We start from the raw sequence: 12,437 nt of genomic DNA on the forward strand, positions 1-12,437 counted from the left end.
CTGAGAAAAAAACGCTCATAATCCGACTTTTGAGGTGTCAATTTTGAGTACAAATTTCTTCTTAAAGTCGGGGGGGGGGGGGAAGGTAGCGGGGGACTTTCAGGACCAGCTGCTTACAGGTAGCATTATGCGGCCATCATGGTAAACTTTGGGATAAACCTCCCATAGTACTACACAATTCATAGGCAGGCCCTAACTTGTTTGTTTTGAGAGGGGTCTCAACCAGTTCTGAATTGTGTCCACTTTATTGATCTGGCATTTGATTTTGCCTCTGCCTATTTCATATCCCAGGTATTTAGCCCCCTCTTTCCCCGTGACACATTTTTTTCAATTTATGGAAAACCTTGCCTTCCTGTGCGCATTAAACACCACCTGGACCTATTTCCAGATGACTTCCCCAATCCAGGCTGAACATTACAATATCGTCCAGGCATGTGGAGGCATAGTTCTTATGGGGGTGTGAGAATCTGGTCCATGGGCCTCTTGAAGGTGGCCGGAGCTCCCTGCATTCTAAACGGCATCCGCATGTATTGGAAGCATACGTCAGGGGTAGAGAACTCCAACTTAACCTTAGCTATTTGTGACATGAGGATTTGCCAATATCCCTTTGTTAGATCTAGTGTGGCTATTGCTCAGCTTCCAATAATCATTACAGAATCTCCATTCTCCATTGGGTTTTGGAACATGGAAAATTAATTTGGGTAGACCACCCACTATTAGATTCCTCAATGACTTTGAAATTAAACATACCCTTAATATAATAATAATAATAATAATTTTTATTTATATAGCGCCAACATATTCCGCAGCGCTTTACAAATTATAGAGGGGACTTGTACAGACAATAGACATTACAGCATAACAGAAATCACAGTTCAAAATAGATACCAAGAGGAATGAGGGCCCTGCTCGCAAGCTTACAAACTATGAGGAAAAGGGGAGACACGAGAGGTGGATAGTAACAATTGCTTTAGTTATTCGGACCTGCCATAGTGTAAGGCTCGGGTGTTCATGTAAAGCTGCATGAACCAGTTAACTGCCTAAATACGTAGCAGTACAGACACAGAGGGCTATTAACTGCATAAAGTGAATGAGAACATGATGCGAGGAACCTGATTGTTTTTTTTGTTTTTTTTAAATAGGCCACACAGGGATCGTTAGGTTAATGCATTGAGGCGGTAGGCCAGTCTGAACAAATGAGTTTTTAGGGTACGCTTAAAACTGTGGGGATTGGGGATTAATCGTATTAACCTAGGTAGTGCATTCCAAAGAATCGGCGCAGCACGTGTAAAGTCTTGGAGACGGGAGTGGGAGGTTCTAATTATTGAGGATGCTAACCTGAGGTCATTAGCGGAGCGGAGGGCACGGGTAGGGTGGTAGACTGAGACCAGAGAGGAGATGTAGGGTGGTGCAGAGCCATGGAGTGCTTTGTGGATGAGGGTAGTAGTTTTGTACTGGATTCTGGAGTGGATGGGTAGCCAGTGTAATGACTGGCACAAGGTAGAGGCATCGGTGTAACGGTTGGTGAGGAATATGATCCTGGCAGCAGCATTCAGGAGAGATTGGAGCGGGGAAAGTTTGGTAAGAGGGAGGCCGATTAGTAGAGAGTTACAATAGTCCAGACGAGAATGAATATGTGAAACAGTAAGAGTTTTTGCAGAGTCGAAAGTAAGAAAAGGGCGAATTCTAGAAATGTTTTTGAGATGCAGGTAAGAAGAGCGAGCCAGTGATCGGATGTGGGGGGTGAATGAAAGGTCAGAATCAAGGATGACCCCAAGGCAGCGGGCATGTTGCTTTGGAGTAATGGTGGAACCGCACACGGAGATGGCAATGTCAGGCAAAAGTAGGTTAGTAGAGGGAGAGAACACGAGGAGTTCAGTTTTTGACAGGTTCAGTTTCAAATAGAGGGAGGACATGATGTTAGAGACAGCGGTAAGACAATCACTGGTGTTTTCTAAAAAGGTCGGCGTGATAACAGGAGAAGAAGTGTATAATTGCGTGTCGTCTGCATAGAGATGGTACTGGAACCCAAATCTACTGATTGTTTGTCCAATAGGGGCAGTATACAAAGAGAAGAGGAGGGGGCCTAGGACTGATCCTTGAGGAACCCCAACAGTAAGAGGAAGGTGAGAGGAGGAGGAACCAGCAAAACATACAGTGAATACCCTTCAATTCCTTGAAGATCAGTTCTCGGCAGACCTAGGGAATTCAGTAGGGCTCAAGATCACCCGCTCATGGGATTCCAGCAGAACTGCATTTTCTTTGACATCTGTACACCCTAGCAAATCTGAGAACAGGTCCCGATTTTGCTGAAGCAATTCCTGACTCTTTTGTTTTTGGGCCTTCCACAGTATTTCTGCCATTGTGACACCTTCACTGTCACCTTCTAGCTTGACCAGCAAACCTGAAATTTCAACTGGGTCCCTGTCATGCTATGGCTTGATAAGATTGATGTGGTAGACCTTGAATGGCTTGCATCTTCCTGTTTGAACTTTGTAGTTCATTTCACCCAGCCTTTCTAAAACCTCAGGGGCTTTGCCATTTGCCAAAAACTTTCTATCTACCATGGGAATAAGCACAAGTACTTGGTCTCTGGGGTTGAACTGCCTCACCCTGGCTGAACAGTTTTATACCCGGGATTGAGCCTCTTGGGCCTGGAAGAGATGCTAATTTACAATGAACATTATCTGCGCAACCCTCTCCTGCATCTGGTTGACGTTCTCAATGATGCTTCGATGGGGCGTGACGTCAGCTTCCCAAGTTTCCTTTGCTATATCAAGGAAATCCTGCAGATGTCGGCCATACAGGAGTTCAAACGGATAGAATCCGGTATAACCTTGGGGAACCTCCCGGATAAAGAATAATAGATATGGGAGCAGACAGTCCCAGTCTTGTCTGTCCTTTTCTATGACCTTCTTACGCATACTCTTTAGGGTTTTATTAAATCTTTCCACAAGGCCGTCAGTCTGGGAATGGTAAACTGATGTCTTCAGTTGTGTAATTTGCAAGGCCTTACACAGTTCCCTCATACCCTTACTTATAAAGGGTGTTCCTTGGTCAGTCAGGATCTTTCTTGGAAGTCCTGTTTGGGCAAAGATGTGGACCAACTCATGGGCTGTACTCTTCGCAGACGAGTTACTCAGGGGAACATCTTCTGGGTATTGTGTAGCATAGTCCAGGACAACAAATATGTAATGCAGTTCAAATTTCGTTTTTTCAAGTTTGCATGTTTTGGCGCTGCAGTGTGCTGCCCTATTTATTTAACTATATACGAGTTGGCGACTCTGGGTTCAGAACCTGTTCACACTCAGTCTATGTTTGGATGTGCAGGTCAGGTTTTTGAAATGTATTCTCTAGCCTTCTGATCGTGCACTCCCCGCCTCCTAGCTTCAGGTGTTTTAATTATAGTAGGTCCAATACCCCTCCACATAGAGAGAGAATTTGAGTCCAAGAAGAGGTTCCACATGTACCCATTCAGATGGAGACGTTTATTCTCAGTGAGGTAGGTCAAGCGTAGGACCTCGTATAAGAGAGATGCCTTAACGTGGCTACGAGGTACACATAAAATTGGCCATTTTTGTGCGCTAAAAGCTCTCATTTTTCATATTTCTAGTGCAGTAATGCAGTTCAAATTTCGTTTTTTCAAGTTTGCATGTTTTGGCGCTGCAGTGTGCTGCCCTATTTATTTAACAAATACAGTATGTATTGATGCCCACAAGCAGACTTAACGAGAGGGCTAACCAGGTTAATGCTGGTGTTACTACTGCTGGAGCTATTGTATAAACAGCTTATTTGTCTCCTGTTGTGCAAGCTGTTGTTTCTGCTGCACCTGTTGCTGCTGGATTTGCACCTGGTGTTTAATCAGGTACTCTATGCTGTCTGACATTGCTCCCTAGCTTATAGCCGCCTTGACCCAAGACATGCAGCACTTCTGTAGCACCAACATGTGTTCTTTTGGAATGCTGCCTGCACTTCTAACACCAAATGTAACAATGCTACTCACTTGGGAGCAAAATGATGTATCACGGGAACCGTTTCTATTTAAAAGTCCAGCTGGTTTATTTCAATCCTCATAAACTGCATACCAGGAAGACTCAAATACAGACTTTGTCCTGCACAAAGTGAAACATAAAGTAACAAGTCCATACAATAGTGCGGGTTAGCCCACTTGAGTTAAGGTACCGTTACACTAAACGATTTACCAACGATCACGACCAGCGATATGACCTGGCCGTGATCGTTGGTAAGTCGTTGTGTGGTCGCTGGGGAGCTGTCACACAGACAGGGGAAAGACTTCGGCATTGTTGAAACTGTTTTCAACGATGCCGAAGTCCCCGAGTAACCAGTGTAAACATCGGGTTACTAAGTGCAGGGCCACATTTAGTAACCCGATATTTACCCTGGTTACCATTGTAAAAGTAAAAAAAACAGTACATACTCACATTCCTGTCATGTCCCCCAGCGTCAGCTTCCCTGCACTGTGTAAGCACCGGCCGTAAAGCAGAGCGATGACGTCACCGCTGTGCTCTGCTTTACGGCCGGCCGGCGCTGACACAGTCAGTGCGGGAAGCTGACGCCGAGGGACGTGACAGACATCGGAATGTGAGTATGTACTGTTTTTTTTTTTACTTTTACAATGGTAACCAGGGTAAATATCGGGTTACTAAGCACGGCCCTGCGCTTAGTAACCCGATATTTACCCTGGTTACCAGTGAACACATCGCTGGATCGGCGTCACACATGCCGATTCAGCGATGACAGCGGGTGATTAGCGACCAAAAAAAGGTCCTGATCATTCCCCAGCGACCAACGATCTCCCAGCAGGGGCCTGATCGTTGGTCGCTGTCACGCATAACGATTTCGTTAACGATATCGTTGCTACGTCACAAAAAGCAACAATATCGTTAACGAAATCGTTATGTGTGAAGGTACCTTTAGAGTCCAACTTCCTAGTACTTTATCAAAGGCACACAATCCTGGAGGTCTGCAAACCTGCAAAACACACTGACATCTGTGAGCCAAACAGGCCTCATTCTACACCCAGGGGGGAGCTATGGTGAGCAGCCGTCTCTCCCCACTCTTCAGCTGCTCCCAATCAATCTATCATGGCCAATTAACTCCTTAGTACTAACACCTAATACTATGTGTACTAGAGCATCCACTCTCCCTTCCACTATGTCTCTGGCAGCCATTTTACAGTGTATATGTTGGGGTGCCAACTCCCCGCATATTCTAACATTCAAAGGAGTTGTACTTTCAACAAATTTTGCATAAGTCATTAGTACAGAAGAATATAAGAATCTTTGTAATACACACTAACGAGCAAAAGGGTAACAATGTTTTGAACTTTTGAATTTCAGGCTCCATATCTCACCAATCACTGCTTCAAATGTGAGACCGCCATCATTTTATAAACAATCATCTTTTCTATCTCATACATAATTTTGACTGCCAACTATTTAGCATATGATTAGTTATGCAGATGCTTGTCATGTCACTGCATTGTTACTGTTTTGCTCCTAAAATCTACTTTTTTAAAATTTTGTTAGTATTTTGTAAATCCACCTTTCGCTTTCACAATACTGCCTGAATCCCTTTGGGCCTGCTCTCAATCAGATTGAAGCCTGTCTCAACCGAAATCTGATCCCAGGTCTCTTCCACATGTTCCCAAAGTTGGTGCATACTGGTTGACTCACTTGGGTATGTATATAGCTTTTTCTTCACCTCTACCCACAAGTGTTCAATTGGATTGAAGTCTGGGGACTGTGGGGCTAATCCATCACCTCTTCTTCTTCGTCATTGAACCATTTTTTTTGCCAATCTCGACATATGCTTCGGGCTCCTGCTGAAACACTATGTCATCCTTTTCATACCCATAGTACTCGAATGTACAAAGAAACCATATAGACTATTGAGACCATCATCAATCCTGGTCAATTATCCAATGCCTTTGGCTGTGAAACAACCCCATATCATCAGGCATCCTCCACCGAATTTGACAGTTTCTTCAATATCTCGATCCTTTAAACCCTTTTTCTCTTGTTACTTTAAGACCCATTTGCACCCATCAAAGCCTAGTCTATTGACTTTCGTCTCATCGCTTCAAATCACCCGTTTCCATTCTCCTACTGTTCAATGTTCATACTTTTTTTGCAAACTTGAGCAAACGCTTTATATAACGATATTGAAGGTCTAGGTTTCTTCATCTTTTTTCTCCCCACTATTCCAGACTTGTGTAGCATGCATTGCACGGTGCTTGCATGGACGTCTGTGATCTCACTATTATGAAGCATATGAGCCACCTCCACTGCTGTGTTTGTCTCACCAAACTGATAGACTTTGTGATGAGCTGACTTGTTTACTCCAATATTTTGCCTGGACGTCCACCTGTTGGTTTTTGAATAGATGGACGAACTTAATTTCATATTCTTCCAACTGTCATGGCACTCACATGAACCAGTTTGGCAATTTTCATGGCTGAGAGACCGCTATCGAAGAGCTGGATTAAGCGGTTTCTTTTTAATGGGAAATCTTCTTCATGGCTGCTCCTCGATTCTAACCAGTGACCTTTCGCTTGAGAATCAATCTAATAACACACTGAGCTTTTAAGGAATGTGTGAACAGGTTGTAATTTGTAGTATACAGGCCGAAACATTTTTTTTCAACTACCAGGAGCAAAACACTAACAATGCAGTGACATGACAAGAATCTACATAACTAGTCATATGCTAAATGGTTGACAGTCAAATTTATGTATGAGATAGCCAAGATGATTGTCTATAAAATGATGGTAGTGCAGCACCCGAGAGTCCTGGTCATTGCAGTAATGTTATTCTTCCACCAGGGGGAGTGATGTTACGTCTGAAGGCAATGAAGGAGATCTTCTGTCCAGGTATCACAACCACAAAACACACTTCACACTCCAGTCCGCCAGGGGGAGCCATGCTTCTATCTATTAGGGCACTCCTCACACTTAGGTAAAACTGGTGGATTGGTTAGGAAGTTAGACAGAAGCTGACTGGAGCGAGTAGGAGATAGTCAGTGAGTCCCGACCAAGTTTGGCAGAGGCTGGTTGGAGTGGGTTCCAGCCAGCTCCAGACTGCGGCCTGCGGAAGACGAGGGTACACGGAGCTGCACCTGCATCCCATGCGGCAGCATCCCAAGAAGGAGACGTTGAAAGGAATTGTGTTGCAGTGAGTGAGCAACGAAGTCATAGCAACAGGAGAGGAACATCAGCGGGAGACCAGCTAGAAGCAGGCTGCCTCCTTCTGAAGCGCAGTGCCGGTAGCCAGAACACCGAGGGAGTAAGGATCTCTATGCTTTACTTCAGAGACTGGCAGGACAGTTGATTCCACGTTGGCTGCCCGACCATATACCCAAGAGGCACGGTGGCAACTTGTGGAGGCCGGGGCGTCTCTAGGGTCCCTATAAAAAGCCTCAGGCCGCCAGTCATATGGGTTTATCCTATCCGTCAGGGGGACCGAGAGAAAGAGACTTAAGACCTACAATAGTTGTGAGGACCTCACCGAGTTGCTCAGCAGGGAGGAACTACAACACTCAGGCGCTAGAGGAAGGCTATTGAATTCCACCTGGATAAGGGGACTCTAGATTTGCCTTCAGACCGGCCGGACTCTGCCTGCCCCGTGATCTGGTGCTCTTGACTGTGGACGCTGAAGCCTTCAGTAAAGGTAAAGAGACTGCAACCTTGTGTCCTTGTTATTCACTGTGCCTTACATCATCCACTATCCACCATCTACACTCTGGGAAGCCCTGGGGATACACTTCACCTGTGGGAAGATATACCATCTAGCTGCAATAACATCACCACAGCGGACCCCTAAGCAGCGTCGGTCACCCTGACCGAATACCACAGGTGGCGTTACGAACACTATCCCTTTAAAGACCTTTCCCCCCAATTTACAACAGACGTTCCCCTAGGGCCACGGACCGGGTCAGCCACCGTGACATCCCCGACGAGAACCGAAGGGCCCGGTACCGAGTAACTCCTAGCCCCTGGGGGCGCTCCAGTAGTCTCACGTTCGAAGCATTAGTGGATGGTGAGATATGGAGCCTGAAATTGAACAGTTGAAAACATTATTGCCCTTTTGCTCCTTGGTGTATCTTATCAGACAATTCCACTTTTTTCCCCACTTATCAGCCACTCCACTTCACACCCCAAACCCCTGAACTCATCATTCACTCTGAAAAACAGATTAACTCTGTATTTGTTAAGACAAAAAAGACAGCCAGTTTAGTGAGGTGTGAAGTTTGACCTCCTTTATGGAGAGGGAAGAGAGAGTGAGAAGCAAAGGGAGACACAGAAACATTTTGCTGAGCTTTCTAACCAGTCTATTACGTCACTGCAGTGCTGGATTCACACCTATGCTGCTCAGTAGAGCAGTATAATTTCCTCCATGCTGATGCTGCTTCTGTTTGTGTGCTAACTAAGGAATAAAGAGCAGGAATCCCTCTGTGTGATGTGCACAAGAAAGATCATAACCGCTAGTCTCCTTGCATGAGGGTGTTGCGGAAAATTCAGGATACAAGTCATGTAATGGCCAGAAATGGGGTTATTTCTCATGTGCACACACAACACAATTTATTCTCAAAAGTTAGATGAAGGTATAGTTACAGTTACCTTTTAATTTACAAGTATAATTTAGTGTCTTTACCACCAGAATCTCTGGCTGAATTGAAAAAGAAAACTGAAAGGTCTGAGAAGGTCACAAATCCAAACGGCGAAAGCAAAGAGTTTTCTAAGGGAACATGAGGATGTTAGGGCCACTATCATCAGAGAAAGTCTCTTTCAAAATCATTTCCTGGTGTCCCAATCCCTGCACTTCTTGCAAACTAATGATCTTATACAACCAAAACACCTGAGAATAGCAAGTGCCTATCCCAGGATAAAAGATATTTCAGAAGTAATGATTAAAAGATTATTTTTATTAAGTAAATATGTAAAATAGAGCACTAAATAAAATGACAGGGAATAAACCTCCAGAATAAGGACACCGAAATACCTGTAGCGCTAAACAGATATAACAAAGAGATCTACTAGCAAATTGAAGCCGAGGGTATTTTTATCAAAAGTGGCAGTGCTTTGATATATATACAGTAGGTACTGGTTAGAAGTTCAAATAACTGTTCTATACCACAAGTGGCCTGCTGAAGTAGAAGCAAAGTGTCAAGTAGTAATCCACGAGAAATTACCAAAGAAGCTCATGAGGTCAGAGGGCACTTTGGAATGGGAAAGATCTACCAGTAGCTACAGTTTTGCGTATATTGCTTGCGACTGGAGGCCACGGTTGAGAGTCCACACTACCACGGGTTGTACCCCGTACATACTACTGTTCGGAAGAGGCAGCTGAGAAATTGTCAAACTAAAACTGAAACATTCGGAGCATCTATTCAAACGATCTACCACCTCATGGGTGAAAAAACATTGTCGGTGGCCCCAGACACTCCGCTGGCTAGCAGGCAAGCTGTTACAAGAGTAAACCTATAACAGCTGACCTCCAATCCAGGAAGTTCTGCTGCAGCCTGGGGACTAGGTTCTGGTGCAGGAGAAACATCTCAAAAGTCAAGTTGAGTGAACGTTGGGAGGTGCAACCATACAAAATGATCAAGAGAGTGTACCCAACCGGCCTGGTTTATGAAGTACAGGTTGAAAGGAGTCTGCTCTGAGAACTGTACACAGAAATATGTTATGGCCATGTCAGTCTGAAGATCCCGTATCTGCCATGAGAGCGGTTCTGCCACTGTTCCCTCATCAGGTCCGGTTTCCCCTGAGACTGTGGAATGTCCCCAGTTCATGGAGGCCAAGGATCCCGACCCAGAACCATTGCCAATTCACAGAGAAAAGGATCCTCAGGCTCTGCCTGGACCTTCTGCTGTAGAGGACAATCCTACAGTAACTGTTCCCATTGAACATAATTAACATCTCTGGAGATCCAGTAGGCCTAATCCAGGGGTTCCACCAAATAGGTTCACCGCTGATCAGTTTATTTGGTCCACTTGTATGTATTGTGGCAGTGGGTCACTGCTGGCTAAGTGGTTGCATAATCTTTTGTCCTTCTCACTGAACTCAAAAGCAATCCCGAGGATGGCTGCCTTTATGAGAGGAGTAACCAAAAAAACTTCATGGAGTACATACAGGTCACCGGAAAGATAATAATATTACTCCCAATAGGGACTTAATTACTTGTGTGTAAAGAAAAGGGGGGACTGGATAAGACCATCATGGACAAAACTGCATATTCACAGAGAACAGCCCACTTAGAAAAAACGCAGTCATACGTCCGAGTAGATATAAATTACAAAAAATCTTTAACATGACAGATATAAAAACAGCAGATAGGGATACTCCCCCGTGCCACCCTCAGCATATAAGCACAGGACGGAGGCGTATATACATATGCATATCAAATGACAAAAAAATATATATACAACCAGAGACCATATAAAGTGCACATCAATAAATAGATATCATCATTCGCATTTTAGTCAACCTGATCATATCACCATATAGAGTAGAGGTGTAAAGGATATACATACCAAGGAGAATAATGACCACAGTGTACAGATACTGCGCATTCGTCCACCCCGATGCACGTTTCGGCTAATTCCTTCCTCAAGGGGTGTACAGGTGGGGCCAGAAGATAATTGCACCTACCCTCCAAAACGTCCTAAACCGCAGAGGGGAGGAGGCATGTAGGGTGTCAGCACCTGCTATGAACTGAATTACACTGTGACTTTAAGAGACTATGCTCCCCTCTGATTTGTGTGCACTTGGACTAGTTCTTTTTCCCTTGAAGCTTGCTGTGTGTTGGGTTTGAACAAGAAGCAGGAAATGTCTGATCTGGAAGTGAGAGTCTCATGCCTGTGTCAGGAAGAGAGGACATTAAGGGTGTCTGAACATTGAGAGACTGTTAAACGAATTATCAGCTTTAAGGGAGACGATAGTGCCCGGTTACTGCAGGATCACCTAGCAGGACCATGACAGAATAAAAGGGTCGCATAGCACAGCCAACTCAGTTTTCCCCAAGCACCTGTAACCTGCAGGAAGAGCACAACAGAGCTAACTCGGCTCCACTACAACATGACCAAGCCAAAGCTACCAGACTTTGTTCTCAGTAAGTGTGACACTGTATTCAACTGTGTTGGGGCTTAGAGCAGATTTCTCTAGGTAGGGAGCAGTAGCAGCGCGGCGCGGAAGCCAGGTTCTAATTTAAAAGAGAATAGTCTGTAGAAATAGTTTATACTGTTTGTATTGAACTTTGTATTTCCATAGTTGGAGCACATTTGTATGACACATTCCAGCTATTTCTCTTTATGTCTAATATTGCTGTTATCATTACAAGAACTGTTAGTCTTATTTTCCGGCATATAATCCTCTGTCTTTCAATAAAGCCGGTGTTTTATTTCTGCCTCCTCGTCTACTGTACCGTACTTGAGTCCTGCCTGGTGGAGGTCGTTCATGCACCGCTTCATGGGTACAGCACCACTCTTTTCTGGCTTGTGTAGGGGATCTTGAACAAGGGATTTTTATCTTCATCCCTAATGTATAAGGATTAGGCTGCCTTCATGAGACAACCCCATTCAAAGGCACATATTTGTCTGACATATGTAAGTGGACTTTATGCAAGGATGAATTTTAGGTATTTAACAACCATAATATAACATTAAAACCTAAGTAAATTGCTCTCTGCATTGATAAAACTTCTGTTCTGTGGTTTTCAGGAAATATGTAATTCTTACCTTTGTGATCTTATAATAACCTAATAATACCAGTCAGCACATGGTCAATAATTGTTGTAATCTGTCACTGTTCTCTTGTAAGGTCCAACCTGGTGGAAGGGACAATTATTGGAAATTACACTGACTAATTCATATCCCATTTTTCTAGCTTTGAAGTAATGATCTGCGTCCAAACCTCAGGAAAAAGCCTGCCCAAGACAATAAGTAAGAGTGAATTTCAATCATGCTCTATAATGGACTGAGTATGCAATTGTTATCCAATTGGGAATATTCCCTTTAATTATCACAGCCCATGTCATTGCAGGAGAAAGATAGCAGCCCTGGTATCCCCTTTCTCACTGGGCCCTATGGCATCTGCCTGTATGGCATTATATTGGACTGTATTACTAGTGTTATGCAGATCACTTCCTTCAGCTTTTCATCTATCTATCATATTGTCTTTTATCACTACTTTTCAGATCTCTTAGCTGACATTCAGCTGGACAGCCAAAAGAGCAGATTTCTACGTAGAACCCTCTTCCTTGATTCTTCAACACCCAGCAAACCATTTTTTATTACAGTGACGGATAATAGGGCACCTGTCTGCAGCAATACCACAGCCTACCTGCGGGTATGTATCAAGTAATAATAAAGATAAGAAGAGGCACCAAACTTAGCTTGAGAAAGGTTCTGGATTAGGA

At 44.1% G+C, this 12,437-nt stretch overlaps 1 protein-coding gene across 1 annotated transcript in view; it reads left to right on the top strand.

Moving 5' to 3' along the window:
- Window positions 1-12,437, top strand: part of ITGA2B (integrin subunit alpha 2b) — a 153,605-nt gene that overhangs the window by 90,082 nt on the left and 51,086 nt on the right. Inside the window, exons 17-18 of the mRNA XM_069751414.1 lie at window positions 11,906-11,961; window positions 12,216-12,367. Coding sequence (XP_069607515.1) covers window positions 11,906-11,961; window positions 12,216-12,367 — 208 coding nt within the window. The remainder of the gene's footprint in view (window positions 1-11,905; window positions 11,962-12,215; window positions 12,368-12,437) is intronic.

The sequence above is a fragment of the Ranitomeya imitator genome, chromosome 2 (assembly GCF_032444005.1).
Source record: "Ranitomeya imitator isolate aRanImi1 chromosome 2, aRanImi1.pri, whole genome shotgun sequence".
Classification (NCBI taxonomy): Eukaryota; Metazoa; Chordata; class Amphibia; order Anura; family Dendrobatidae; genus Ranitomeya; species Ranitomeya imitator.